This window comes from Phoenix dactylifera, chromosome 2 (genome assembly GCF_009389715.1).
Source record: "Phoenix dactylifera cultivar Barhee BC4 chromosome 2, palm_55x_up_171113_PBpolish2nd_filt_p, whole genome shotgun sequence".
Classification (NCBI taxonomy): Eukaryota; Viridiplantae; Streptophyta; class Magnoliopsida; order Arecales; family Arecaceae; genus Phoenix; species Phoenix dactylifera.
This window is the reverse complement of record NC_052393.1, coordinates 26339345-26363642: the sequence shown is the minus strand read 5'-3', so window position 1 is coordinate 26363642 and position 24298 is coordinate 26339345. Positions and strand designations below refer to the sequence as shown.

The 24298-nt window shown below is 37.8% G+C and overlaps 3 protein-coding genes across 9 annotated transcripts in view; 2 read left to right on the top strand and 1 right to left on the bottom strand.

Moving 5' to 3' along the window:
- The first annotated feature begins 51 nt into the window (after positions 1 to 51).
- LOC103715521 (multiple organellar RNA editing factor 2, chloroplastic-like) lies at positions 52 to 6047 on the top strand. Its single transcript, XM_008803180.3, has 4 exons — positions 52 to 547; positions 1177 to 1274; positions 1978 to 2043; positions 5641 to 6047. The coding sequence occupies exons 1-4, from the start codon at positions 63 to 65 to the stop codon at positions 5781 to 5783; spliced, it is 792 nt and encodes a 263-aa protein (XP_008801402.2). The 5' UTR covers positions 52 to 62; the 3' UTR covers positions 5784 to 6047.
- An 816-nt stretch (positions 6048 to 6863) lies between these two features.
- LOC103715513 (3-dehydrosphinganine reductase TSC10A-like) lies at positions 6864 to 11028 on the top strand. Its single transcript, XM_008803168.4, has 3 exons — positions 6864 to 7955; positions 8864 to 9011; positions 10581 to 11028. The coding sequence occupies exons 1-3, from the start codon at positions 7347 to 7349 to the stop codon at positions 10877 to 10879; spliced, it is 1056 nt and encodes a 351-aa protein (XP_008801390.2). The 5' UTR covers positions 6864 to 7346; the 3' UTR covers positions 10880 to 11028.
- Positions 11029 to 12609: 1581 nt separating this feature from the next.
- Positions 12610 to 24298, bottom strand: part of LOC103716081 (ATP-dependent DNA helicase Q-like 2) — a 31132-nt gene continuing 19443 nt past the window's right edge. For 3 of the 7 annotated variants that reach the window (XM_039123782.1, XM_039123783.1, XM_039123781.1), the window contains 9 exons: positions 24196 to 24273; positions 24051 to 24116; positions 23756 to 23822; positions 23591 to 23644; positions 21431 to 21538; positions 17812 to 17894; positions 16198 to 16276; positions 13357 to 13574; positions 12610 to 13272 (listed from right to left, as the gene is read on the bottom strand). In XM_039123782.1, coding sequence (XP_038979710.1) covers positions 13063 to 13272; positions 13357 to 13574; positions 16198 to 16276; positions 17812 to 17894; positions 21431 to 21538; positions 23591 to 23644; positions 23756 to 23822; positions 24051 to 24116; positions 24196 to 24273 — 963 coding nt within the window. In that variant the 3' untranslated portion in view covers positions 12610 to 13062. Of the gene's footprint in view, positions 13273 to 13356; positions 13575 to 15248; positions 15472 to 15740; positions 15949 to 16197; positions 16277 to 17811; positions 17895 to 21430; positions 21539 to 23590; positions 23645 to 23755; positions 23823 to 24050; positions 24117 to 24195; positions 24274 to 24298 lie in introns of those variants that run through there. The other 4 variants (XR_005510758.1, XR_005510756.1, XM_039123780.1 and 1 more) reach the window with 4 other exon arrangements.

Here is a 24298-nt window from a genome sequence, read left to right as displayed (position 1 = left end):
ATGGATAATGACAGCGTCATATCTTATACACCACATACGGGTTATGCGAGAGTCCTCACACGATGTCAACCCCTGAAGAGAGCCAACGGATATCCTCCGAGATGAGGATCCCCCAAACCCACCCAAAGCCCTCACCTGAGATATGGTTTCCGCCGGCCATCGCAGCCGCTGCGGGCCGCACTCTCGTCTCCTCCCCACTTACGCTCTTCCTCTGCAAGCCCTTCCGCTCCTCTTCCCCCTTCGGCGGCCTCCTCCGCTTCTGCCCAACGCCGCCCGGCCTTTCCCGTGCGGCGGTCCGGATTGGGGTGGTACGGCTCAACTCGGTCCGGTGCATGGCCCGCCGGGCCGGCGACTCCGCGTACTCGCCGTTGAACTCCGGGTCGGGCGGCGGGTTCAGCGACAGGCCACCGACGGAGATGGCGCCGCTGTTCCCCGGGTGCGACTACGAACACTGGCTCATCGTCATGGACAAGCCCGGCGGGGAGGGAGCCACCAAGCAGCAGATGATCGACTGCTTCATCCAAACCCTGGCCAAAGTCGTCGGCAGGTATTGATCGCTATAAAGCGTTTTGTATCTTTTAATCGTGTTGCTTTCCATCGGAATTGTGGTAAAAGTATAACTTCGTTCATTTGTTTTGATACGGGAATTTTGGTGGTGTTTTTATAATGTTTTCTTGGTTAACATTGAATTCTTTTTACTCCATTGTCTTAAAATGTCACAATTGGATAGTTTCTTTCCCTTATTTCGAGTTTTTATACCGTTTTCTTCTTCAAAATATAATTCCTTTTGCCCCGTCGTCTTAAAAATGTTACATTGTGAGCGCTTTACTGAATGTTTATTAGCCTTGGCTTTCTGAGACATTAGGGCCTGTAGCTTAGATTTGGGGATTTTTGAATGTTTTTTATGAAAACAAAAGATGAGTGATGAAGGTTCTGTGTTTCTTGAACAAATCTTAATTTTTTTAGCATTTTCTGTGCACATCAAATCTACCATATCTTGATATTAGATGGGATTGTTGATTTTATCAGATTCGATTTTCTGTATTTTGTTCTCTGAATTGCTTTTCTTATTGTTTTTTAATTCTTATGGCTGATTAGTGGATAATAACTTATTGATTTTTCTGCATTTCTAATCTCTCTCTCTCTCTCTTTTGTTGTGTGTGTGTGTGAAACTAGCGAGGAGGAAGCTAAGAAGAGAATTTATAATGTGTCTTGTGAGCGATACTTTGGATTTGGGTGCGAGATTGATGAGGAGACGTCGAACAAGCTGGAAGGTCAGTTTTATTGGTTCATTGAAATATAACTTAGCGGCCAGAGATCAGCAATTCATATTCTAGAAAATGTACAAGGCACGGCTGGGTAGTATATGGCATAAGTTTCGTAAATGTTATAGTCAGACTGATGTGTTCCACAATCTGGTGGAGTAAATCATGGGACAATGCTATCTTCTGGAAGCCCTTGTAGAATTGCTCTTTGGATGGATCTTCCACTTGTGTTGCCTTCCAAACATATTCCTTTAATGTATGGAGTCGCACTATTATTCACGTTTCATCAAGATGTTATAGATAAGCATTGACAGGATGATATTTAAAGAAGTCAGCGGCAGATGGTAGATCAAGCATATTTGTACAAAAATTCCTACACACACATCTATAAGATAGTAATGCCCAGTTCAAAGGTGGAATTAGGCAACACTATGGTTTTTACAGTTAGCTCTCCAAATATGCAGTAGAATCATATTTTTTATTATCATTTGTGGAGATGATTGCTATAAATTATCATTAGTTCTGAAGATTGCATTAAGTTGTGATTTTGTACATATTGTTTTGGCCTGAATATAATCGGAATACTTATTATGATTTGTTTTTTCTATTAATTTGAATTGTTGTGAAGGTGTAAATTGCTTGGAGTTCTTGTACTGCATTGGCATCGCAAAGTGTCATGCATTTCATGACGAGTGTTTTGATTTGATTACAGGTCTTCCTGGTGTTCTCTTTGTTCTTCCAGATTCTTATGTCGATCCTGAGAACAAGGACTATGGAGGTAATAATTTTTTAGCTGCTTCATAAGCAATTCTCTGTTATTTCATGAATCGACAATTACATTGAATTCGGGAGCATTATGTTGCATATTTGGTAGCATAAAGCTCATCTCTATGTTTCTTGGTCTTGGTAGATTAATTCTTTTCTCGTGGTTTATAACTGATTTATTGATCAATATTTTGCTATATGTTATTGATTTCCTCAATGTCTCTATTCTTTCTTTGAGGAAAGTTACATGAATTATGTTGTAGAGAAAAAAAAAGCAGATTGCTAGTAAGCACTAACTATTTTCAAATATCTAGTCTATCTTGGCAAAGCAAAAGAGCCTTGCAAGGCAATGCCATACTTTGAATGTTCATGGACTAATATTAACCTTCTCTCCCTTGGTCTCGCCCTAGTGTTGAGTGAAGTTGGAGTTTCAGCTGATATGAGACATTTATATCCCTGTCGGTTATTATTCACATGCATCTTCTTTGTCTATGGTTTATATATTATTCACATGTATTTTGCTGTACACTGTTGACTTCCTGTCTCCCTCTATTCTTCTGTTGAAGAAAGTCAAATGAATTATGTCGCATAAAAAAAGGCAAATTGCTGGTAAGCATGAACTGGTTTCAAATATCTGGTCCATCTTGGCAAAGCAGAAGAGCCCTGTGAGTAAATGTCTTACTGTGAATGCTAACGGACTAATATTAACCTTCTTGTTTGGTCCTGCACTTCCTGTGTTGAGTGAACTTGCAGTGTCAGCTGAGATGAGACATTCACATCCCTGTCAGTTATTATTCACATGCATCTTCTTTGTCTATATGATTTTTTTTGTTACATTGATCAACTTTTGTTACATTTATTATTATTATATAATGCTTTTATAATGCTTATAATATCAATATGATGGTATATGCCATTGTTGATATATAATATACTACAATAGGAGGTGCCAGAAGTGATTAATTTGGTTGTTTTTACGACAAGGGAAATTTCAAGAGGAACCCCTATGACTTTACATTTCTTGGAAAACACTATCAGTCCAAGAATCGGTCTATTGTTATTTTTGGCTGCTTTTTATTGACCCCCGTATCAATTTGGTTCCGGCTTTTTTTTTTGAGCATCTTTCTTTTTTCTTTCTGAGAAATTGCCTTCAAACCTCTTCCTGCCACATGAGAATCTCTGGAGAGAAAATAATACCTTGTTTTAGGAGAAAGGGGAAATGGACGTTTGAGGAGGTTCCATCTTCTATTCCCAACTACCACCCATCTAAGGGCATATCCACTCCACGAATTTATGTTGCATAAATGGTAAAAGGTTGGTTGTTTAGAAAATTGTTGTCTCAAATATCTAGTCCATCTTGGCAAAGCGGAAGAGCCTTGCATGGCTGTTTCTTGCTTTGAATGCTAATGGACTACTATCAATTCTCTCCCTCAGTCCTGCACTTCTTCAGTTGAGTGAAGATGCAGTTTCGGCTGAGATGAGACATTTATATCACTTTTCATAACATCTATTAGAGTGATTTTTCATGTCAATATGTGTTATTTAAGTTATTTTATTACTGACTGCAATAGCCTTTATTAGTTGTTTAAACATAACATTATAAGTAATAATAAGTATAAATGATGCCTTTTGGCACAACTAGTGTGTGCAAAAATTTAATATTGTTTTTGCATTGAAAATTCCATATTTATGGAACTTGTCAATGCAAAATTAATATCTTATTTTGTGAATGTTGATAAGGTTGAATATACATACACTTTTCATAATGCTTATGAGAGAGAGAGAGAGAGAGAGAGAGATGGACTATTCTCCTCTTTGGGGAGAAGGTATCAACTTTTCTCATGTCCAAAATCAATAATCAAACATTCAAATGAAAATACATACTGTTGATTATGATCTATGCAACTAAAATTCCTAGAAACGAAAAATCTTGTTTCTTGGTGGTCTCTAACCTACATATCTAATAGACACAAAAATGGACTGTTTTTATTCTGCCAGTCTGCTAAAATAAATGATAAGGTGTTTGTATTGAGAATGCACCTTATTCATCATGTTAAAACATGTATAGATTGAAAATTAATAGAGTTTAGTGCTTTAGATCATAGCAAAAAACAGTCTCATATCATTTTAACTGTACATGTTTGCAACCACTTGGTACATAGGTTAGAGACCACCAAAATACATGATTTTTGGTTTCTAGGTGTTTTAGTTGTATAGATCATGATCAAACGGAATGGATCTTCAATTTGGATGCCCAATTAGTGATTTTAAACTTGAGAGCAGTAGATACCCTTTTCTCTCGCGAGGAGTTCAGTCCTTCCCATATACTTTTTGAGAAAACTTTTATTTCTAAGCATTTGTTAGAAAAACCTTATCCTCTGAATCATCACATTAGCCAACTGTTGCAGTAGGCTATTTTTCTTTTGCTCATGTTACACATCCATCTTAACTAAAATTTGACTGTTCTTGCCTTGCCATTTGTCCAGCTCAGCCTTAATCAGACTATTTTTTGATCCATTATTTGCTTCTCATCCCTGTTCTTAGAGAGGAAGAACACACACACACACACACACACACAGAGAGAGAGAGAGAGAGAGAGAGAGAGAGATTTGAGAAAACCTTTATTTCTATGCATTTGTTAGAACAACTTATCCTCTCAATCATCACATTAACCTATTGTTATGGCAGGCTATTTTTTCTTTGTTCATTATGCTACTTGTCCATCTCAACTTAAATTTGACTATTATTGCCTCACCATCTGTCCAGCTCAGCCTTAGTTAGACCACTAGTTGACTCATGACTTGCTTCTTATAAAAAGAAAAGAAGCTAGAAGCTAGGTTTTCTAGCTTGTCCTGAAGCGCCTTTTCTGTCTTTCTTGTAGACATATTTTTTTAAAAAAAAATGCTACCAAGCATTTGTTTTTTCTACGAAGTGATTTTTTAAAGTCACAAGAGCACTTTGTTTAGGAATACAAAACATGCCTTAAGAGGAAGAATGCACACTCCCCACACAGTCGCGCGCGCGCACACAGAGAGTTAGAGAGGGAGAGCAATTTTTGTTTTGTCAAACCAACCACTGTGCTTCTAAATGCATGTCCACTGTCATCCCCTCCCAACCAAAAAGAAGTCTCATTTTACTTTTGACTACAGAATAAATTGCATAAAAAGCAGTTTGCTTGTGCCCACAAACTGTTGTTTCAAATATCCAGGAGATCTTTTTATTTAAAGAAATCCAGTCCATCTTCACATCTTGCAAAGTAGAGAAGCCTCATGAGGCAATTTCTTGCTCCGGATGCTAATGACCTAACATCAACATTTTCTCCCTTGGTCCTGCACCTCTCGTGTTGAACAAAGTTGTAGTTTCAGCTGAGACGAGACATTTAGATCTCGAAGCTATTATTCATATGCATTTTCCCTGCCTATATGAGTGCTTTGGTGCCATGCAACTCATAAAATAGAGTATCCAGCTCTGAATTCCTGTTGGCTTTTTAAATCTACTGTGTTTTGGCTAAGGTTAGTCAGTCCATTTTTCATCGAGCATATTTATTTGAGTGAATGCAACTTGTTCATATTTGATTACTATTTCTCTCTTGTGACCACAATATTTGCAGCCGAGTTGTTTGTGAATGGGGAGATTGTGCAAAGATCTCCAGAGAGGCAGCGAAGGGTTGAGCCAGTGCCACAGAGAGCTCAAGACAGACCCAGATACAATGACAGGACGCGGTACGTGAGGCGGAGGGAGAATCGACGGTGAGCATGTGTTATCTAGCTGAAGGTTTGAACGTATCCAGATTGGAATTTAAGTTATATAATAACCCGAGATGCATGGTGTGATGTTTGTTGGAGATGCATTGTGGTAGGACTATTAGTGTTGCCAATTTTCTGGCGAGGGACTACTGTATACATCCAAGTCAGAGCTTGTGTCTGATGAAATAACTTGGTTGATGGCTGTTGTGCATGCTGTTGGACTTGGGAAATATTAAGCTCTAATGTCCAGTTCTTTCTTTATTCACTTCTATTTCTTGCGTGCTTGCTTCTGTTTTCTGTTTTACGAAGTAGGGAATTTAGCTGTGCTTGCCACTTTCTTGGCAAATGGTGGTGCTGGAAGTTCGTCGCCATCATAAGATATTATTTGGGTTTTAAGGCAGTGCACAATCTATGTGGGCTAAATGCATACTCGCACAAATTCTTACATACTTTCATATTTAAATTTCATCATCTCTAGCAAAAATTTATTCGAATCTAATTTTAAACACCATAATTGGTCTATGATTAATTCTAAAAAAAATTGTGCTACAATATTTTCTAGTCACACATAGAGTATAGGTTCTATCCACTCTAATATGCTTTATAATAATCTAAGATCTCATATAAAAAAACTACAATAAAATATTATTTGAATTTGTTAGCCTTTTATAAATAGCTAAAATCTTTCCTGGCATCGAACCAATTTCTTTTTACAAGCTTGAAAAAATTATATAAAAAAATCATGGTGTGCTAAACATTAACCATGTCAATATGCGCATCGGACCTTTCAAAGTCACCAACTCCATCTGCTTGGGCCTTACTTCCGAATTTGGAAAAATTATTGCGTGGACTGGGTGCATCATAGATTTAAGATAAAATCACCCTAGGCGAATTTATTTCATCCTAGGGTGATATTATTAATGTATTTATATTAAACCACTTATATACATGACATGAGTCCCATCAATATCTTTTTATATGCGGGCTCTGCATGATGGTCCCCTTGAAGAGAGTGGATCCTGTTGTTCATGCATTCTTGCATGAACCACGCTATAAACCCATTAAAGGATCCGACCCGTTAGCAGCCGTAGCTATTACTTCATGAGTCATGACCCATTCAATTCTCCCTCACCTTCTCCCCAGTCCACGCTCCGAAAAAAAAGCCAAAAAAGTCTGCTCAGGAGAAACGGCGGTCATTTGTCCATGATTCATACTCTAAATCTTTTGTCAAACTTGAATGAGTTGAGTTCTTAGTCCACTCCTCCATTTTTGACCCGATTAAATTTAAACCGTTAGGACCTTGATTCCAAGGTCCGCATCCGCACCAATGGCTTCTCGCTCTTCCTTGACCAACACCAACATGAATCAAACCTCCACTCAACGCCTGCCACGTCTTCGCTCTCCGTATACACGCTATTTAAAGTCCACGCGTCATTCCATAGACCGTCCTCAATGAGTTGCTCCGCCTGGTGGCGTATCTGACCCGTTAGTTCAACGGTCGTAGAGCTAGACCGGATCGCAGCGGCGGAGCGGTCCACTCCGACGGCTTCTCTGCTCCTCCTATAAATAGATGCTCCCTTCCTCTCACGCCCTCCACCTCACCGGAACCCTAGATCTCGTTGCCGGAACCCTAATTCTTTCCATGGCTACCCTCCTTCTCCTCCTATCGGTCCCATTCGTCTCCCTATCCGCTATCGCCGTCGCCCTGGCCTTCCTCGTCCGGCCCCGCCCCGTCCGGATCCCCGTCAAGGGACGGCACGTCTTCATCACCGGCGGGTCGAGTGGCATTGGGCTCGCAATCGCCCGCCGCGCCGCCGCGGAGGGCGCCCGCGTCTCCATCCTCGCCCGCAGCGCCGCCCGCCTCAAGGAGGCCCGCGACGCCATCCGCCTCGCCACCGGCGTCGACGTCGCGCTCTTCAGCGCCGACGTCCGCGACGCCGAGGCCGTCGCCCGGGAAGTGGAGGCGGCGGGGCCTATTGATTTGCTGGTGTGCAACCACGGCGTGTTCACGCCCCAGGAGCTCGAGCACCAGGACCTCGAGGAGGTGCGGTTCATGGTGGACGTCAACCTCATGGGGACTTTCAACCTCATTAAGGCTGCTCTCCCCGCCATGAAGCAGAGGGCAAGGGCCACCGGTCTTCCTGCCTCCATTTCCATCATGTCCTCCCAGGCCGGCCAGGTATAGAGTCTCTCATAAAGTTCGAATTTCTTCACCCTTTTTTATGCTTTTCATGTTTACTTCATGGATTATTCTTGTGAAAGATGAACATGTTTTTCAATACTTTTGGTTGTGAACACATATTTCATTGGCATCTACTTTGTTATTGGCTGCTATCACTGGTTTGTATGTAGTTTCTTAGGAAGTTCGAATCTTTCCCCTGTTTTTATGCCTTTCTTGATGTTCTCTGGCATTTTTTCCTAAATTTTCTTGTTGGGGTTTCCTCAAATTGAAAATTTTGTTTAGCGTTTGATTCTAACTACATATTTCACTGGTATATAGTCTCTCATGAAGTTTGAATTTTTCTTCCCAAATATTTAATTGTGACTATATGTGATTGGTATGCATTCTGTCATTGATTGCTACCATCGATTGGTAGCCGGTCTCTAAAATATTTGATTATGACTATATGTGATTTGTATGCAGTCAGTAATTGATTGCTATCATTGATTGGTATATCCGGTCTCTCAAAGGACTTTGTAGATGTTTCCATGTATTATGTTTGTCAGTTTCCTTTTCTTCAATTTTCGAGTGTGACTATGTATTTGATAAATGAACTAGGCTTCCAAACGTTTTATCAACTTCTCCCTTCTTGGCATGAATCCAAGTTCTTGAGATATCCCATACTTGCTACTGTTTCTGGTAATTCATGAATTGTTTGGGAATATTTATTTCCTTGAAATTGATTAAAATTTGAGATTACCCAAAATTTTAGTGGGACTATTATGGTGATTGGGGCAACAGAATTAGATATAGGATTTAAATCAACTTAGGTTATGAAAACTACTCATCAGGAAAGTTAGTACATACAGCTTAAAGTTGTAAATTTGTAATGAACTGTCACTTATTTGGAATTTTTTTGTTTTTAGGTGGGGGTTTATGGTTACACAGCTTACTCTGCAAGCAAATTTGCTCTCCGTGGCTTAGGTGAGGCTCTGCAGCATGAAGTTATAGCTGACAACATCCATGTGTCTCTGATATTTCCTCCCGATACAGAGACCCCAGGTTTTGCTGAAGGTAATGTAATATGCCTCTAGTCCATTGCTGTCTCAGTGGTTCCTCTCAGTTGGAGAAAGGCATACTGACACTTATTTTGCTAATTGAACTAGCACCGTGTTGCCAATTTCACCTTTCAATATGTTATAAGAGTTTGGAGTTCATTTGGTAAACTGCGGGTCTTAATCCCAAGTCCCAACTCCCCATCAGCTTTGTAAATCCCTCTTTTTTTGGTAGAATTATAAATCCCTCTTCGCCAATTATTCTTGTTAAGGACTACCTAAAGTATAGCTTGAAATCCCTTCTCATATCTCGCATCTATTTTATCCTAGGTATTATTCCTATTAACACACCTTCCTGAAACCTAAGCATGTTTCTCTTTCCAGGTTGCTGCATTTTCCTAAAGATTTAGCGTGCCAAAAAAGTGTAGATGAGCTCAGCTTTTTTTATGCTGGTGCTTTTTTAGTAACACTGCAGCTATTATTCTCCTCAAGCATGTAGTTATTGTTATAAATGGAAAGAAAATTTCCTAATTGATAGTTTTCTGCATCACCTCATTATAATATTCATGTACAGTTCTTCAGGCTATTTTTCTTTTTTTGCATCATTTATACTTGTTGATGCCAACTATTCATCTTCTGTTATCTATATTTTGTTATATAGACATCTCTGCATGTCATCTGACTCAGTTTTTTTTTTTTAATTCATTGGCATAATTACATATTTCATTCTAGAATATTGTTCCAGTTATGTTCATTACACATTATCTTGAAATCCTGATTTCCATTTTTTTTTCATATATTCTTCAAGTTTAGGTAGGTATCCAAGGGGATTATGCAATGTTTGGAATACAGTTAGGGCCTCATTAGTTTTCTGTATCCAAGTTCAGCTTAGGAATTCATATTAAAGGAATACATAAAAAGGATAAAAAAGTTCTAAAAGTGACAGGAGCTCTGTTAACAGCTTACCTTGCCAGTGTCTAAATGCACTTCAGTCATGATTGCTATTCTTTTCTAAGTCTAGGAAGTTCTCATCTTTAGTTTTTAATGTTTTAGCTTCATTTATAGATACATCAGGAGTTGGTGACTATATGTTTAGAAATTAAGGTCAACGAACATTCTTCTGGGCTTCTTGAGAATTATTATGTTGTGAAAAATGGCAAATGCATAACTTAGTACCTTACACCTTGAATGATGGAGGTGATTATAGTATTAATGGAAATTGCTTATTGTTTGCCAAAAAAGCAAGTTTGATAAAGGTATTCTATGATCAGGATGGGATAAGGATTGTTTCTAATGGTTAAGTTCTGCCTATCTCTATTCCTTCTAAATGCTGCTCAACTATCAGAGGTCAACTTTGAGCAAGAGTTGTGCTCTGATGTTGGTAGTTTATGAGTCAGCATTGGCTAGCTTTGCTAAATTCATATATTTTTGTAAGCTATTCGTAATGCTAGTAACTTTCGCTTTGCATGAAAGCTTAATGCCATTCTTTACAAAGTGTGCAAGTGCATTATGTCTTATTTATTTTTATAGCTGTGTATAGATAGATGGTTTTCATGTTGCATTGCAATGACAAGCTTACTGAATACAGAGCACAAGAGAAGACCAGAGCTCACCAATATTATAGCTGGATCTTCTGGTGGAATGAAGGCTGATGATGTTGCTCAAAAAGCTTTGGGTGGCATCAAAACTGGAACATTTATTGTTCCATGCAACTTTGAGGGAACAATGCTATCAATCGCGACAGCTGGTTTGTCCCCACAAAGGTCATACCTGATGGCATTTGTTGAGGTGTTTGGTGCCGGTTTCATGCGCTTTATGGGTCTTTGTTTCCAATGGAATTGGTTTAGCACCATAGAAAATTGGCATGCCAAAAAGAAAAGCATGTAGAGGACAACAATTTTCAAAAGGCGTCTAACGCTCTGTTGTTTATATGCTGTTTTCTAGCATCTATTCAATAATAACAATAGATCGGTTGTTTCCCAAAGTTTTTTGTCTTATTTTTAACAGCATGAATGAAAAATTTATGTATTCAACCAGGCTTCTTTGTAGCACCAATGTCCAAAGTAAAAGAACTTGGAGGGTCTAAATTTGTGCCCTTGAAGTGAGAAGAAGAAAATAGCATTTATGGGTAAAACACTTTTGATATCCATCAAAATTGGATATAAATATTCAGTTTGTTTTAATTTGTCACAAAATTTTGTATAGATATGGGAGTCATAAATTCAGCATCGTGGGGCTATCATGGATGTTTTTAAGCAAACAAGGAATATATGTAGCCCATCTCAAATTACAAAGCTTGTTTCTTCTACATTAAATGCCTTGAGCACCATCGAAGTCCAACTTAAGAAAATCTGATGAAAGGGTGTCTAATTTAGAAAGATTATCAGACTCTATATAGACTATTCTAGCTACTACAATGAAAACCGAATAGGGTTTATGAGTAAAATACACCACATCAAGAAAACTGACTCATGCGCTAAAATTTGGGAGGTCTTAACTCGCATGCGCGATATCAGTTTGAAATGTTCTCTCTTTTCTTTTTGTGAATTAGGTCGATTTTTCAAGCTCTACAATGTGACCTCCCATAAGGGTGCAGCGCATGAGCGACCGGAGAGAACACAAAACAAGTGCTAGATTAATATAAGCCTGATGCTTTTTGAGTAGAAGCAAGACATAGCAAATGCTCCCTTGCTTCCTACAAAGCCGTCTCAAAAACTTTCCAGGGTGAAGTAATGTACCTTGAAAGACCCTAGTCTCCAGATTTCAGATCTAATGAAGGTGTGGAACACCATTATAATGGGCGAGCTAGAAGACTGCTCTCTTTGAGGAAATCAGCACTTGAAAAGTTTCCAGGTACTCCTAGAGAGGGTGCAATCATAGAGTGCATGCTTAACAATCTCAAGGTGTGCTTGACATCACTGGCATGTTTGATCTCCAAGTAGAAGTCAAGTTACATTGATTCAATCATATATTATTTAGCACTACAACAATATGTTACGATATAGTTAATGGATATTATTTTTATTTATATTTTTTAAAAGAAATTATTATTTTTTTCTCATTTAATTTATGCATTAAATTTCTCTCCATATGTAATTGTACAATTCAAGGAAGTAATATGTTTTCATTCAATAAAAGTTAGCCGAAGGTCATTGTTCTCCCACAATTTCCCATTATTTTGCATATAACACCATTATGACAGTTATTATGTCAATAAACTTGAAAAAGCTATTTTTTTTAGGCAAACCTTGGTAAGGGATGGTGACACATGGAGTGCATCACCAAAACGAGCGAGCTAGCGAGCGCACGATGAATGAAAGAAATTATACTCTACACCACGTGCACCACATCAATTAGATTTTTTTAGTTCTAGTAGGCTCTGCAGCTCATCTCGACCCTCCCACCTAATCATGGAACTTGAACTCTCTCTGCGGTCGCACAGGTGGGCGACACGTGCACATGATGAAAAATATAATTTTTTGATGAATGGAGCCTAAAGAAATAAAATGATCTGGTTGATTGATATGGTACACAACCACACGGTGATGAAAGATATAATTATCTCCCTTGAGTTACTAACCGACCGACCCTGACTGCAATTTAAGTAGAACAAGCAATTTATGAAGGAAAACTGCATAATCAGGATCAACATTTATCCATTCAGGCATAACATTAAAATTATAAATATACAAAATACAAGAGAGATAATCTCACTTGTGTTTTGCTAATTCACATCCTTAGAATTTACCTTCAAGAACCAGCTGTTCGCAAACATCGGATCTAATGAAAATATTATCAAGGCTATCCTGTTGAAATGGAAAGATTCAGGAATCCTTGCCGAAGTCCATGGCACATCCAAATTAGTGACATGCTGCAAATATGCCTTGTTCACCTTGCAACTGGTCATCACATTTCATTTCTGTTCTTTTAAATCAGGCCTTCTTTCCATAATGCCATCTTACAGTCTAGAAAAGACTCAATAAAATTAGTTAACCTTCCTTGTCGTAAGTTAGCATGGGAACTTAATTTAGAAAAACTCCCTGCCACCATACTAATCCCCTCCAAGTACTTCACTCTTCATCATCTTCACTGCTCTCAATTAGAACGAGAGTTTTATTTTTCCGTGGCCTTTTATTTGCTCTATTTTGTTCACTGGCTTCAGCTACACTGGAATTGGATGTATCACCATCGGGCTGCCCTAACTTGACGTACTGCTGAATTAGGTCGACAATCCTACTGCCATACTTCTCAGCCTTTACTTTTCCAATCAGCTTCTCCACCTGCATGAGTTTTGTGCTCCATACTGCAGCATATGAAACACAATACCATTTCAAAGCAGTAACTTAGGAGCTGAATGGTCGTACCTGTGCTATGGAGGTTGGTTTTTGGGTGCTCAATATGCTGATCTGTTGACTAGAAAGAACAGCATGAGGAAATATTCCCCCATGGGTAGAAGACAGTTCCTTACGCAATTCATCCAGCTTCATTTCCAGACCAGATGCCTGGCTATGCCTAGCATCTTTACGGATGCTGCTATTACTGCGCCACCCCATGCAGATCTCGAGCACAACTGGTCTTTTCCCTGTGATGAACAATGCATTTAAGGTGGCATCAATGGATGCTTATGCTGTAATCGAAAAAATGACTGTCCATGAATTAGAAAACCGAAATTATACATTTATGCTGTTAGCTTTCCCTTTATTCAAGGGCAAGCTATCTTTACTGCAAAGCGATGGTGCAACATTTCATATAATTGAAAATGCCAGGTGACTTTAGGAATTATGATATGAAAATCTTCACGATGCACCTCAGTTAATTTCAAGCCTTCAAGAATCCTAGGTGAATCCTTCCACAAAATATTAGATAAGTAATCCACCTCAAGAAACAGGCAAATTTTCTGCCCACTATGATGATAAAAACACATGATTTCATCCGTCAGATGGTTGAAAAAGCAGTTTTACTTATCTTTAACTCTCCAGAATGGGGCAGATTGTGGAAAGAGATCATAAACCAGTCTTCCATTTCTTTCGATACAACTCATCTACATGACGGACACCATGGCAACTTCTGCTGACATCACTTTAATTCTACTCAAGGTTCCTCCTCCCAATGGGAGGTTATCTCAGTTTCATCAATAAATAAATAACTTTGCTGCAGGTACTCCTTTTAATGTAATAAAATCTAACAAACTGATAGGAAGGGGTAGAAATGTCTTCCCTCCTCTTAAATGAATACTTAACCTCAATTTTCTCAACTCATTAATCAAATGCAGTTGTTAAACAACAGTAAGCTTACATGATTTACCTGGTAATGTTGTGCAACATTTGAAGTCTTAATCAGTTTTCTGAATCAGTTGATGTAGGATGGTTTCTAAAGGCATTATGCTTTCATATCCAACATTATGTTTATCAATTTTGCATCCTATACGAAAGTATCGGTTCCTTATTTTTTCAATTGCCTACTGGCTTATTGTCCCATCTTATGCAAATGCACACATACACATGCACTCTGCATGCACACACAACCATGCAGGCCACACAAAAACAATGGGTTGCCCCCATCATTTAATACTGTGCACATTTTCACATGAGTGAACACACATGCAGATGCTGAGCACGCAGACAACCCGCCCCACTCCAACCTCCATACATGCAACAGAATCACATGATCTGCAAACCCGCTTGTTTCAAGTGGGCAGTGAAAGGAAAAGAAAAAGATGACCTTAAAAGTGGCACTATGTAGCCATGCCACCATAACAACTAAACAAATATCTCCACAAGCATCAGCACAGGAGCATGGTCCACGAAGTTGTAAGGCCTAATTTCATTGCACTTGGAACCTTGGGACCAGACCATACTATTGCCTAAAGAAGGTGCAAGGGAACCTGTTTAGGTAGTGATGTATGTGCTCCTTGGCTAGGTAATTGACGTGCGCATTGACTGCTAGCCACCATCTAACACACTGGCATCTGACTACATATACATATTCTAGATAATTTGAACTTTCAGTACGAGTATGCTCTCCTAAAGTTAATGCCCTGTTATGCCTGCATAAAGATGTACAAGCCAAAGAAACTATATTACATATAATAAAAGTTACTGTTACAAAGGTTTTAAAAATAAACACTTTGATAATTGCAAGTAACAGCTGCATAGTTGCAATTTAGTTTTGTTTTGTGGTGGGCATAAATTGTACGAAGCTAAGCTTCTAAAAGCTATTATAAATGTGTGGTCTGAGATCAGGTTCCTCTCCTCACCTGTCTCCTCTCTCTAAAACATCTGTCGCACCCTCAAATCCCCAGCCCATCCATTGCCACTACAGATCCCCACCACTGCCGCCACGGACACCATCTGGACACCAATCAGTCTCTTTCATCCTTGCTCTCTCTCCAAAACCTTATCCTCACTGCTGCCGTGGTGGGGGAAGTAACATCAACATTTGGAGGAATGGATTCCAGATTGGCGGGGGAAGCCTCGCCACTTGCCCATAACAAATTAAGTGTAGCCAGTAAGAGAAAATCGATGCCAAAGAAAAGGTAAAAGGGTGGACTTAAGCATTAGGGTTTGGAAGTGGAGGGAAGGTGATGGTCATATTAGATAGATTTTGCTCCCAAACAATAGCAGGGCATCGGATCCGATGTCATGGAGAAAAGATATGGGGTATAAGAAAAGGTTTGCTGTGAGATTGGGAGAAGGATGAAAGATAGGGGTTAGAGGCAGAGCAATACAGATGGACTATTGCAACTCACCTCCAGTGGTTGATTCTTGAATGGCTTGCAGTTGAAACAGAGATATACGACCCGGTCATCAAACAGGTTCAAGCCAGGTCACCAGGTTCTGCACACTGGTTCAAGTCCTTCAACTCTTTTGAATCATCTCAAGTCCTTCACCAGGTCATCATGTCTCAAATAAAGATGATGGTGCTAGAATGATTATTTGTTTGCCTTTTTAATCAAGCTGTTGTACATGTGTCATGCATGCACATATGTATTAGAATGTTTGTATAACTATGTGAATATATCTTCAAATTTAATCACAAAAAAGGATTTTAGTGTTAAATTCAAAGGGATCTTAAACTCCTGTGCACCTACTTGGTCCCATAAATCTTAAAAAACTTAGATATCAGAAAGAGGATGACTCAGGTAGCTTTTTTTATGATAACTACTGCATGAAATAAAATCAGAGCAAAAACAAAAAATACTTCACCTTGCAATGCTAGCTTCCACAGTGGTCCTAGAGCAACATACGCATTAGTTGCATACGCTGTATGCTGGAATTCTTCTTTCTACATGACAGAGAAGCATAATGGTCAATATTGGTTGAATTTAATTAAATCACATGTTCATAAAGCAACTAAGCAAAATGAGAATCCAGGAAAAGAAAAAAGACCCCGTAATTCATACTGTTAGGGATATTACAGTGGGAAATATTGGCAACTAAAGATAAGCAGGGTGCTTGCAAGATATACCCAGCAGCAGAGCCCACAGAACATGATCCCAACTGAACTGTAACATATAGTCCTACATCACATGGAAGCAACTATCTTTTTTCCCCTCGTTTCAAAATCCGTCAAATCTATTAGTGTAAAAAGAATCCTAGTAATAGAACTCTTCACAATGCTGAAGAGTTTGAATATGTACCTGAAACTTTTTTAGAAAGATTTGCTTGAAAAATAAAGCAAATTTATGAATCATTTGATTCAAGATATTCACTAGATATATGTTCAAAATGTTCTGAAGAATGTTGATCTTAATAAACATATATTTCTCATATCTCCATATAACTGTTTCAAACTTCCTAAACTTTATCTGTGACACTTTCCCAAATTTAGCTTCCTTATGTTAGTCTTTGCATATATAAGCTTCCCATAGTATTGATGGCATCAGTAGAACAAATATGTTATTAATGTGTTAAAATTAAAAAAAAAACTGGTGCAGCATTAAAATACAACAGACACAAGCATCGAGAATGATTTGAGATCCTTTATTGCCATGGATGGTTAGAGTTATTCTTTATTTGTTCAAAACATGTCTATGTGCTATTATAAAGCAGCTAACTTGACATATGTTTCATAAAACTCAAAGAGTGAACTACCCTATCTTACTGTGCAGTAGAGAATCCTTTTACAGGCTTGCATATTTTTTCCTGCACCACCATGTGCCAAATGTCATGTTACAGCATGAGCTGCAGGATATGCATACTACACCAGCCTTTGACCAGCATGGACATTGGACACAATACACAATACTTTTGTCCTCATTACTTAGTTGGGGCAAAAGCTGGTACAAAACAAAAAGGAAAGAAAAGAAAAATTCATTCAGCAAAACTCCAGAATAGACAGACCACCATCAATTTCCTTATGCCAGCTTGTTAATCATTCAAGTTTCAATATTCCGAGAATAAATGGGCCTATTTCACATACTAAACTAACTGGCAATGCAGGTCTCCTGCTGCAGATAAAAATCAGAACAAGACTGATATCTCATATTCAAAATCATGACAAGATCTAAGAGTCCAACCCACATAACAGATCTATATTCAGAACAATTTCAAAAAAGCTAGTACAAAGTCCTCGAATCATGTCCAGGTTCGCAGTGATGTTTCTAAAAGGTTATACTAAATCTATGTTCTTGAAAGATCTCATCTCTCAAATCTTAGTGTTGCATGAGGAGGGAGGGGTGTTTGTCAAAGGCAGGACTGCGAGAAAAGAAAAAAAGATGATGCCAAAGCAGGGTGTGAAAATTTCATCCCAATATCAAATTAAGGTTTTGGAGGCATTGTTTTATTTCGATATAGACAGCAAAGAGTTCATTATCTTACCAAAACACGGTCTAATATCAGCTGAATTATCAACTGCTCTAGTTCATCTTTCTTGAGATCAGGAACTGAGTTATTTGAACCACCTGATAAAATAATAAGTCCCAAATATTCATTATTAAAAAAGCCCACTACAATGAAAATGATCTAATTACTTGCAGGTTTAAATTAAGAAACTGTGCAAGAAACACTTAATATCAAATGATGACAAACATATTAAGTATTTGATACATTCAACAGTCTAATAATCGGAGCGTGCCTTCAGCAGATATTCATCTAAAGAAAATTTTATGTCAAAACAAAAATGGTTATAGGAGAGAATTTGTTAATGAGGCAAACACCCTTTTTTTTGTGAGGACCGCAAGGACTGATGATTAGATCTAAGCAAGGTACGCCGTACTGGTCTGAACCGGGCGGTACAAGGCATATCGTACTATATCAATTCAGTACCAGTATCTGGTATGGATGGCATATCGAAAGCCAAAAAAATTTCGTATCGTACTGTACCGATATTATGCTAGTGTGGCACCAGTACAGGGTCCGCTACCGAGACCCCGAACCTTAGATCTAAGCATGTTAGCATGTTTCAAGACTCTTCAACTAGCACTTTCAGGATCAATGACAGGCAACTAGGAACTATTTCAGTATTTTACAAGGCATAAATATAAAAGGAAATCCATGAGTAAAGTTCAGCAAACTCTAAGATCTAATATACAAAGGAAATGTTTGAAACAGTATAAAAGCACGATAATCTACAATAGAAGCTGGCTGGCTCATATTGATTTCTGGTGTTTTTTCCCTAATTTATCATATTTTCTCCCTTTTACTACTTTGGTAATTTTATTTCTGATAAACCAATTTCAACTCATATTCATGAAATTCCTCAAAATGAAATGTTCTTGCTTGAAGCTAAGTTGAGATATGTCTCATATCCAAAATTGTAGACCTTAAATGCAGAGCTAGCAGATCATCATAAAGAAAATACAGAGCTAGGTAGGCTACATGTGGAATTCTCTAAAACAAATATAGTCCCAGAGACAATGCTGATCCATGTATTATCAATGATGGATGTCATGTTTTGACAAGTTGAACCCGTGAGTCATTAGACACAAGTTCCAACATAATTAGACTGCAGAAACTCCATCCTATGTACCAATTCCTAGTTTCGCAAATGCATTATGACTTATAGCACCAATCTTGGGGAAATCCAAAGGGACAACAAAATAACAACATAAAGGAAAAGATGTCTACATGCATTCTAAGTTGATAGAACGATGCTCCAGAAGCCACTGTTACCATTTTGGGAATCCAATAAGTTTTTCTTTCATGGAAACTTATGAGTTTTAGGCTGTTTTCTAAGGCTCAAGAAGGCTGAAGAATTTTAGTAGATAGAATTCAAGGACATTATATTAATGTAAAAACATAGCACTGAAACTCTTCTAGAGAGTTGTTTTAGGACTTGATGTGATAAGGGAGATTAGATTCTATAAAGTATTACCATGCTATAATGAAAGTAAATGAGGCGCATGCAATGGGCATGATTTATTTTTTACATGACATTCCAACTTTTTAGGCTGTAACATTTTCCTAAATATGTTAATTTATGTGGGCATTGCTTGGTGCAATGGTAAAAAACTTGGGCTAACAAGGCAATGGCGCGAATTCAAGTCCTAGTGCAGCCACTTTGTGAGAAAAAGAAAAATGTCAAAAGTTACGTCCGTCCCCAGTTCCCTCCTCCCAGGACCCAGACTGCTAGAACCATCAATAGGTAATGGCCCTTTTTATATATCATATTAATTTCTTTATTTAAATAACTTCTGGATCTAGAATATTAATCAAAGACATAATTTACAAAAACTCCACTAAATATAATTGTTTGACCTGTACACCATTTTAAGTTTCACTGCATGGTAACCATATCTCAGCATGGTTTAAGTAGGAGGCCTGATTTAAATTTTTTTTTTTTAATTTAAGGAATGAACAGGAGAGATATGGCAGAGTTGTAGAGGTATAAAGTAAAAGATAAAGCTGAGAATAAAGATTGGGTAGCAGACCAGAGACTTAAATATGGAGAATTCCTTTAGGAGTGAATCAAATCTTAGATAAAGTCTACAAACAAATTACAGCAGTTTAGTTAGTGAGATAAGACTGTTGGAAAATAGTTAGTGGGATAAGATGGTGGTGGGAGACACAAGCCCTGTAAGAGGAAGAAAGGGAGAGGAAAAGTGAGGCATGGGAAAAAGATTTGTGAGGATGATTGCAGCCGTAGAAAGAGTAAAGCTGTGTGTTTCATAAATACAACATAAGAAACTACAATTTCAATAAAGCTTTTAACTTTGTATAGTGGATACTTATGGCAATTTAAAAAGAAAAAAAGGGAACATGGTTATCTTTATGAAAAGATTGGCAACTTTAAAAAGAAAAAATGCTGATTCAACATTCAAATAGCATCATCCTTCAAGGTTAAAGTTTTGAACATGTTGATTACGTGAAATATATTTGCCAGTTTATACCTTGAGCTTTCTAAGATTTACAGTTCTTTATTATTAATTACTCACCTTGTTACAAACATTTCTTTTGCTCCTTTAATTTCCAATTGTTATAAGCAAAGAAACAGCAACACCTTGATGTTGGTATATGTGCATCAACAGGGCAATGCAGACACAGACACAGAGATCACTAAAGCTAATATGCTCCGATATCATTTAGATTTTAAAAATCTAAACTCCTTGCATTGTCTCATCATGTTGTGAACTAGACAAAGAATTATGTTATATTAAAAGTGAAATTACACATTATTCTTTTCAAAATATATGCTTTTATGGGGAGTATTCAAAAATTTATTTTGTATAATATGCAATGAGAAATATAAGTACGCATGATATAGAACACAAACGACAGGCCACTAATTTGTCATAACATATTTGAAGATGGAACATAGATGTAACAAAAGGTTTAACTTATTTACAAGTTACCAACAAAGAGAAATTAAAGTCATGGTGGTTCCCGTCTCTTAATAAATGAGACAGATAATACTATTTCAGAAGAAAAATGCAAAATTCTTTCCAAATATTCCAATCCAAAACTAATTCGCCTAACTCCTATTAAAAACCTCATCTCTGTCTAGTGTGTTGAGTATTAGAAGTATAAAGAACATAAACTTGTATATATTAGAAGTAAGACAGTTAAAGTTCACCATACTTATGCATACCGCCCCATACTAGGCGTATCGCATCATACCAGTACCAAACCGATAATCGGTAAAAAAACATACTATATTCTAGTATACTGAACCAATCCAAACCAGCACTATACCAACATGGTACCCGTACCAGTACCAAAACCGATATTGCGAATCTTGTATAGAACAAACCAAGGTTCACCATACCAATCAATACCGTACCACACCAAGCATACGGTACTATAACGGTACATAGTCTCATACTGTACTGACATTCGGTACGCCTTGCTGTCTCGACCATACAGCATACCAACACTATAATAGGATTGATACCGGTACTGAGACAGCGAACCTTGAAACAAACACTATTATACAACAATATTCAGCTCAGATATAGCATAAATATCTAAAACAAAGGAATATTCTATCCAGAGAGTTTACCTAGTTTCTTCATCTTCACTTTGAGCCTATCAACTAATTGCAACATGGTTGCTCTCTGCTCATTGTCTTGCATGTCACGTAATAGTGATACAATAACTTTTGCATGATCTGAACAGAAAAAACATTCATCACCAAATCTTCAAAAACAAAGACAATGAGATATGAAGCAAAAAGAGGTTGTTCAGTCAAATGTGCAACCAAAGTCATTGTGATTGACCAATTCATGGAAGGCCCATAAAATAATTTGTATCTTTTCATTTTTCATGCGTGACCACATGCTTTTTTGGGTTCATCTTCTCAAGGCTCGGAAAATTGATACCAGAAATCATACCATTATGCAACCAGTTCAGTATCGATATGAAAGGTATGGTACAATAAGCACCCCATACCAAGACAGGCTTTAACATCTTTTCTTGCTTGAAATCGAGTACTAAAGGTCGTTACCAAGTTCAGCTCCAAATAGTATCGACCAGTTCAGCTTATATATTGAACCGAACCTCGGTACCTTGCCAATACAATATGGTATGATCGGTAAGGCAAACCTTGCATATTCCTATATATAATGAGAAGGTTTTGGTGACTGGACTGAGGCATGACATGGAATTTTCCCAATTTCATATTTAAAGTTCCATTTCTGAATCATTTTTTCATGCATGAGAATTCAAAAACTGTGTACATGAAAAGTATTGTGTTGGCGGCGGGGAAAAGGCAAACTGATGAATTTTGGGCATGCACTATATTTTAATAACGCTCTATTTTTCCTTCCAAGAGTCCTAGTTGACATGCTTCTATAGGTAGGAGTCCTAGGCAAGTGGAACCATTGATCTCCAAATTTATCTGGGAAACAATGGGTAATGGCAGCCATCATGCCAATAACATATCCTCAATGAACTGCAATCTCTCTTTGTTATCCTTTGACCAAAAGAAAAACCTCTATAATCTACAACTTTTTAGCATGTTACAGTCCTCCAGATACACCACTCTACATTACTCTCTCTCCAAGAAAAAAATAAGAGAGGCATTCTCTAGTCCAAAAGATCATCCCTATCCATGTATTCTTACCATATGCATCATTTGCAAAACACTAGTGCGATGTACGTAAAAACTACAGCATATTATTTTTGTCTTCGTCTACCTGAGCTGTGTTATACACCTACCTGAGACAGTGGTGGACACACAACTGAGCACCTCCCTTTGCCACCTATATCATCCTTCCATCTATATTCCATTTTTTCCAATTTTCTTGAAAAGTACTCCTTTGTATTGTGTGTGTTTACATGCATACACATATTTTTGTGTACGAGTGCATCAGTGTAAGTCTTGTGTGTGCATTTGTCTGCATGTGCATAAATATTTAGCACATGCAGCACAAGAATGATAGCTGGGATTTCCACAGTAAGGCCAGCAGATGCCAGCTTTTTTTATAAGGAGTGGACCTGCAAAGATTTTAAATTTTAATAATGATATACTTCAAAAAGAAGGCCTCACTAAGGCTGATCTTAGGTTGAGTCTGGCCATGATGGAGGCCATGGAACCTGAGGCTGCATTCAGGTTGAGAGTCCAGCAACAGGCAAGGCCATGAAGGTTCACAAATGATAAATGTATGTATTGGTGTATGTGGGGTTACGTATGCACATATTTGTGTGTCTATGAAGAACGCAACAGCCTTGCCATTCATGTAAGGGCCATAGAATGGATACATGAGATTATTGCCTTTGTAGTGGGGAAATAACTCATCCAGTGTTGCTATCTGAGATTCACTGTAACTGCTTAAGTAATCTCATCAATCATCATAACAAAAAGGTTAACAAGCTGCCATATTCTTAGCATACACATGCACATATTATATGCATCTATGAATGTTGCTCCTGGAGCTAACTTTGATACAATTTTTTAAGAAGTCTCATCACAGCAAAAATTCAACTAACTGCAAATCATAGCAAATAGATGACAACAAGCGAGAGGAAAGAAATCTAAAATAAAGACGCATCTGCAAGTGACTTGGAGAAAGATATGCTAATTGAGTGCTAAAGAATAACTTTTGTCTTCCAAAGAAATTTATAGTCAAAGCCATAAAAACAAAACAAAACAAATAACAATACCAGCTGTTGATGACCACAAAAAAAAATCTATCAAAAGTTTAGAGGAACCTCATCATACAAGTGGTATCTACTTCCTTAATTTCATGGCCATATGCACAGTTATCACACATCCCTGAAAAATTAATTGCCAAGATTAGTATCGTTTGTTAGAGAAATCTCTGCAAGCAAGTAAACTACAAGGCTGTTATTCTTCAAATTTATGTAAAAAGGCATATAGAACTACCATTGCAATCCTGTAGAGGTTCCCCAAAATGCTGAAAGAAAGCACCCCGGCGGCAGTTTCTTTTAGACTGAAAAAAGAAAGTACAAACTTTACCCTTATCCTAGCAAGAACATCATTTTGCTGGACACTAGACAATAGTAATTGCTTCTATTCTTTCATCTTTTTTCCACAATTATTCAGAAATAGCATACATTTTGTGAAATATTGGTCAAGATATATTCTTTATCATGTGTGATGTAGTAATATACTATTTAATCTGTGTAAGAAAGAGAAACATGCATGTCTGAAGGTGTACCTGACAGTATCGGACAATATCATAGAGATTTTGCAAGCCAGAATTCTCATAAAAAACCATTGTACTCTGTTTAGAAAGCACCACGTTCATTTACTTGTCACAGGGAGGAAAAGAATAACATCTACGAAGTCAAAAATGGTTCTACCTGGCGTGGAACATCGCCTGGTCTAAAATATAACAAGCATTCTGAAGGAAGTCCATCTCTTCCAGCTCGGCCACTCTCCTGTAATGCCAATAATTTATGGAAA

Coding starts and splice junctions, on each gene's coding strand:
- LOC103715513 (XM_008803168.4), top strand. CDS start 7,347: ATGCTCCCTTCCTCTCACGCCCTCCACCTCACCGGAACCCTAGATCTC. Junction 7,956..8,863: donor TGTCCTCCCAGGCCGGCCAG/GTATAGAGTCTC, acceptor TTTTGTTTTTAG/GTGGGGGTTTATGGTTACAC. Junction 9,012..10,580: donor GACCCCAGGTTTTGCTGAAG/GTAATGTAATAT, acceptor TACTGAATACAG/AGCACAAGAGAAGACCAGAG.
- LOC103715521 (XM_008803180.3), top strand. CDS start 63: ATGTCAACCCCTGAAGAGAGCCAACGGATATCCTCCGAGATGAGGATC. Junction 548..1,176: donor CTGGCCAAAGTCGTCGGCAG/GTATTGATCGCT, acceptor GTGTGAAACTAG/CGAGGAGGAAGCTAAGAAGA. Junction 1,275..1,977: donor GACGTCGAACAAGCTGGAAG/GTCAGTTTTATT, acceptor ATTTGATTACAG/GTCTTCCTGGTGTTCTCTTT.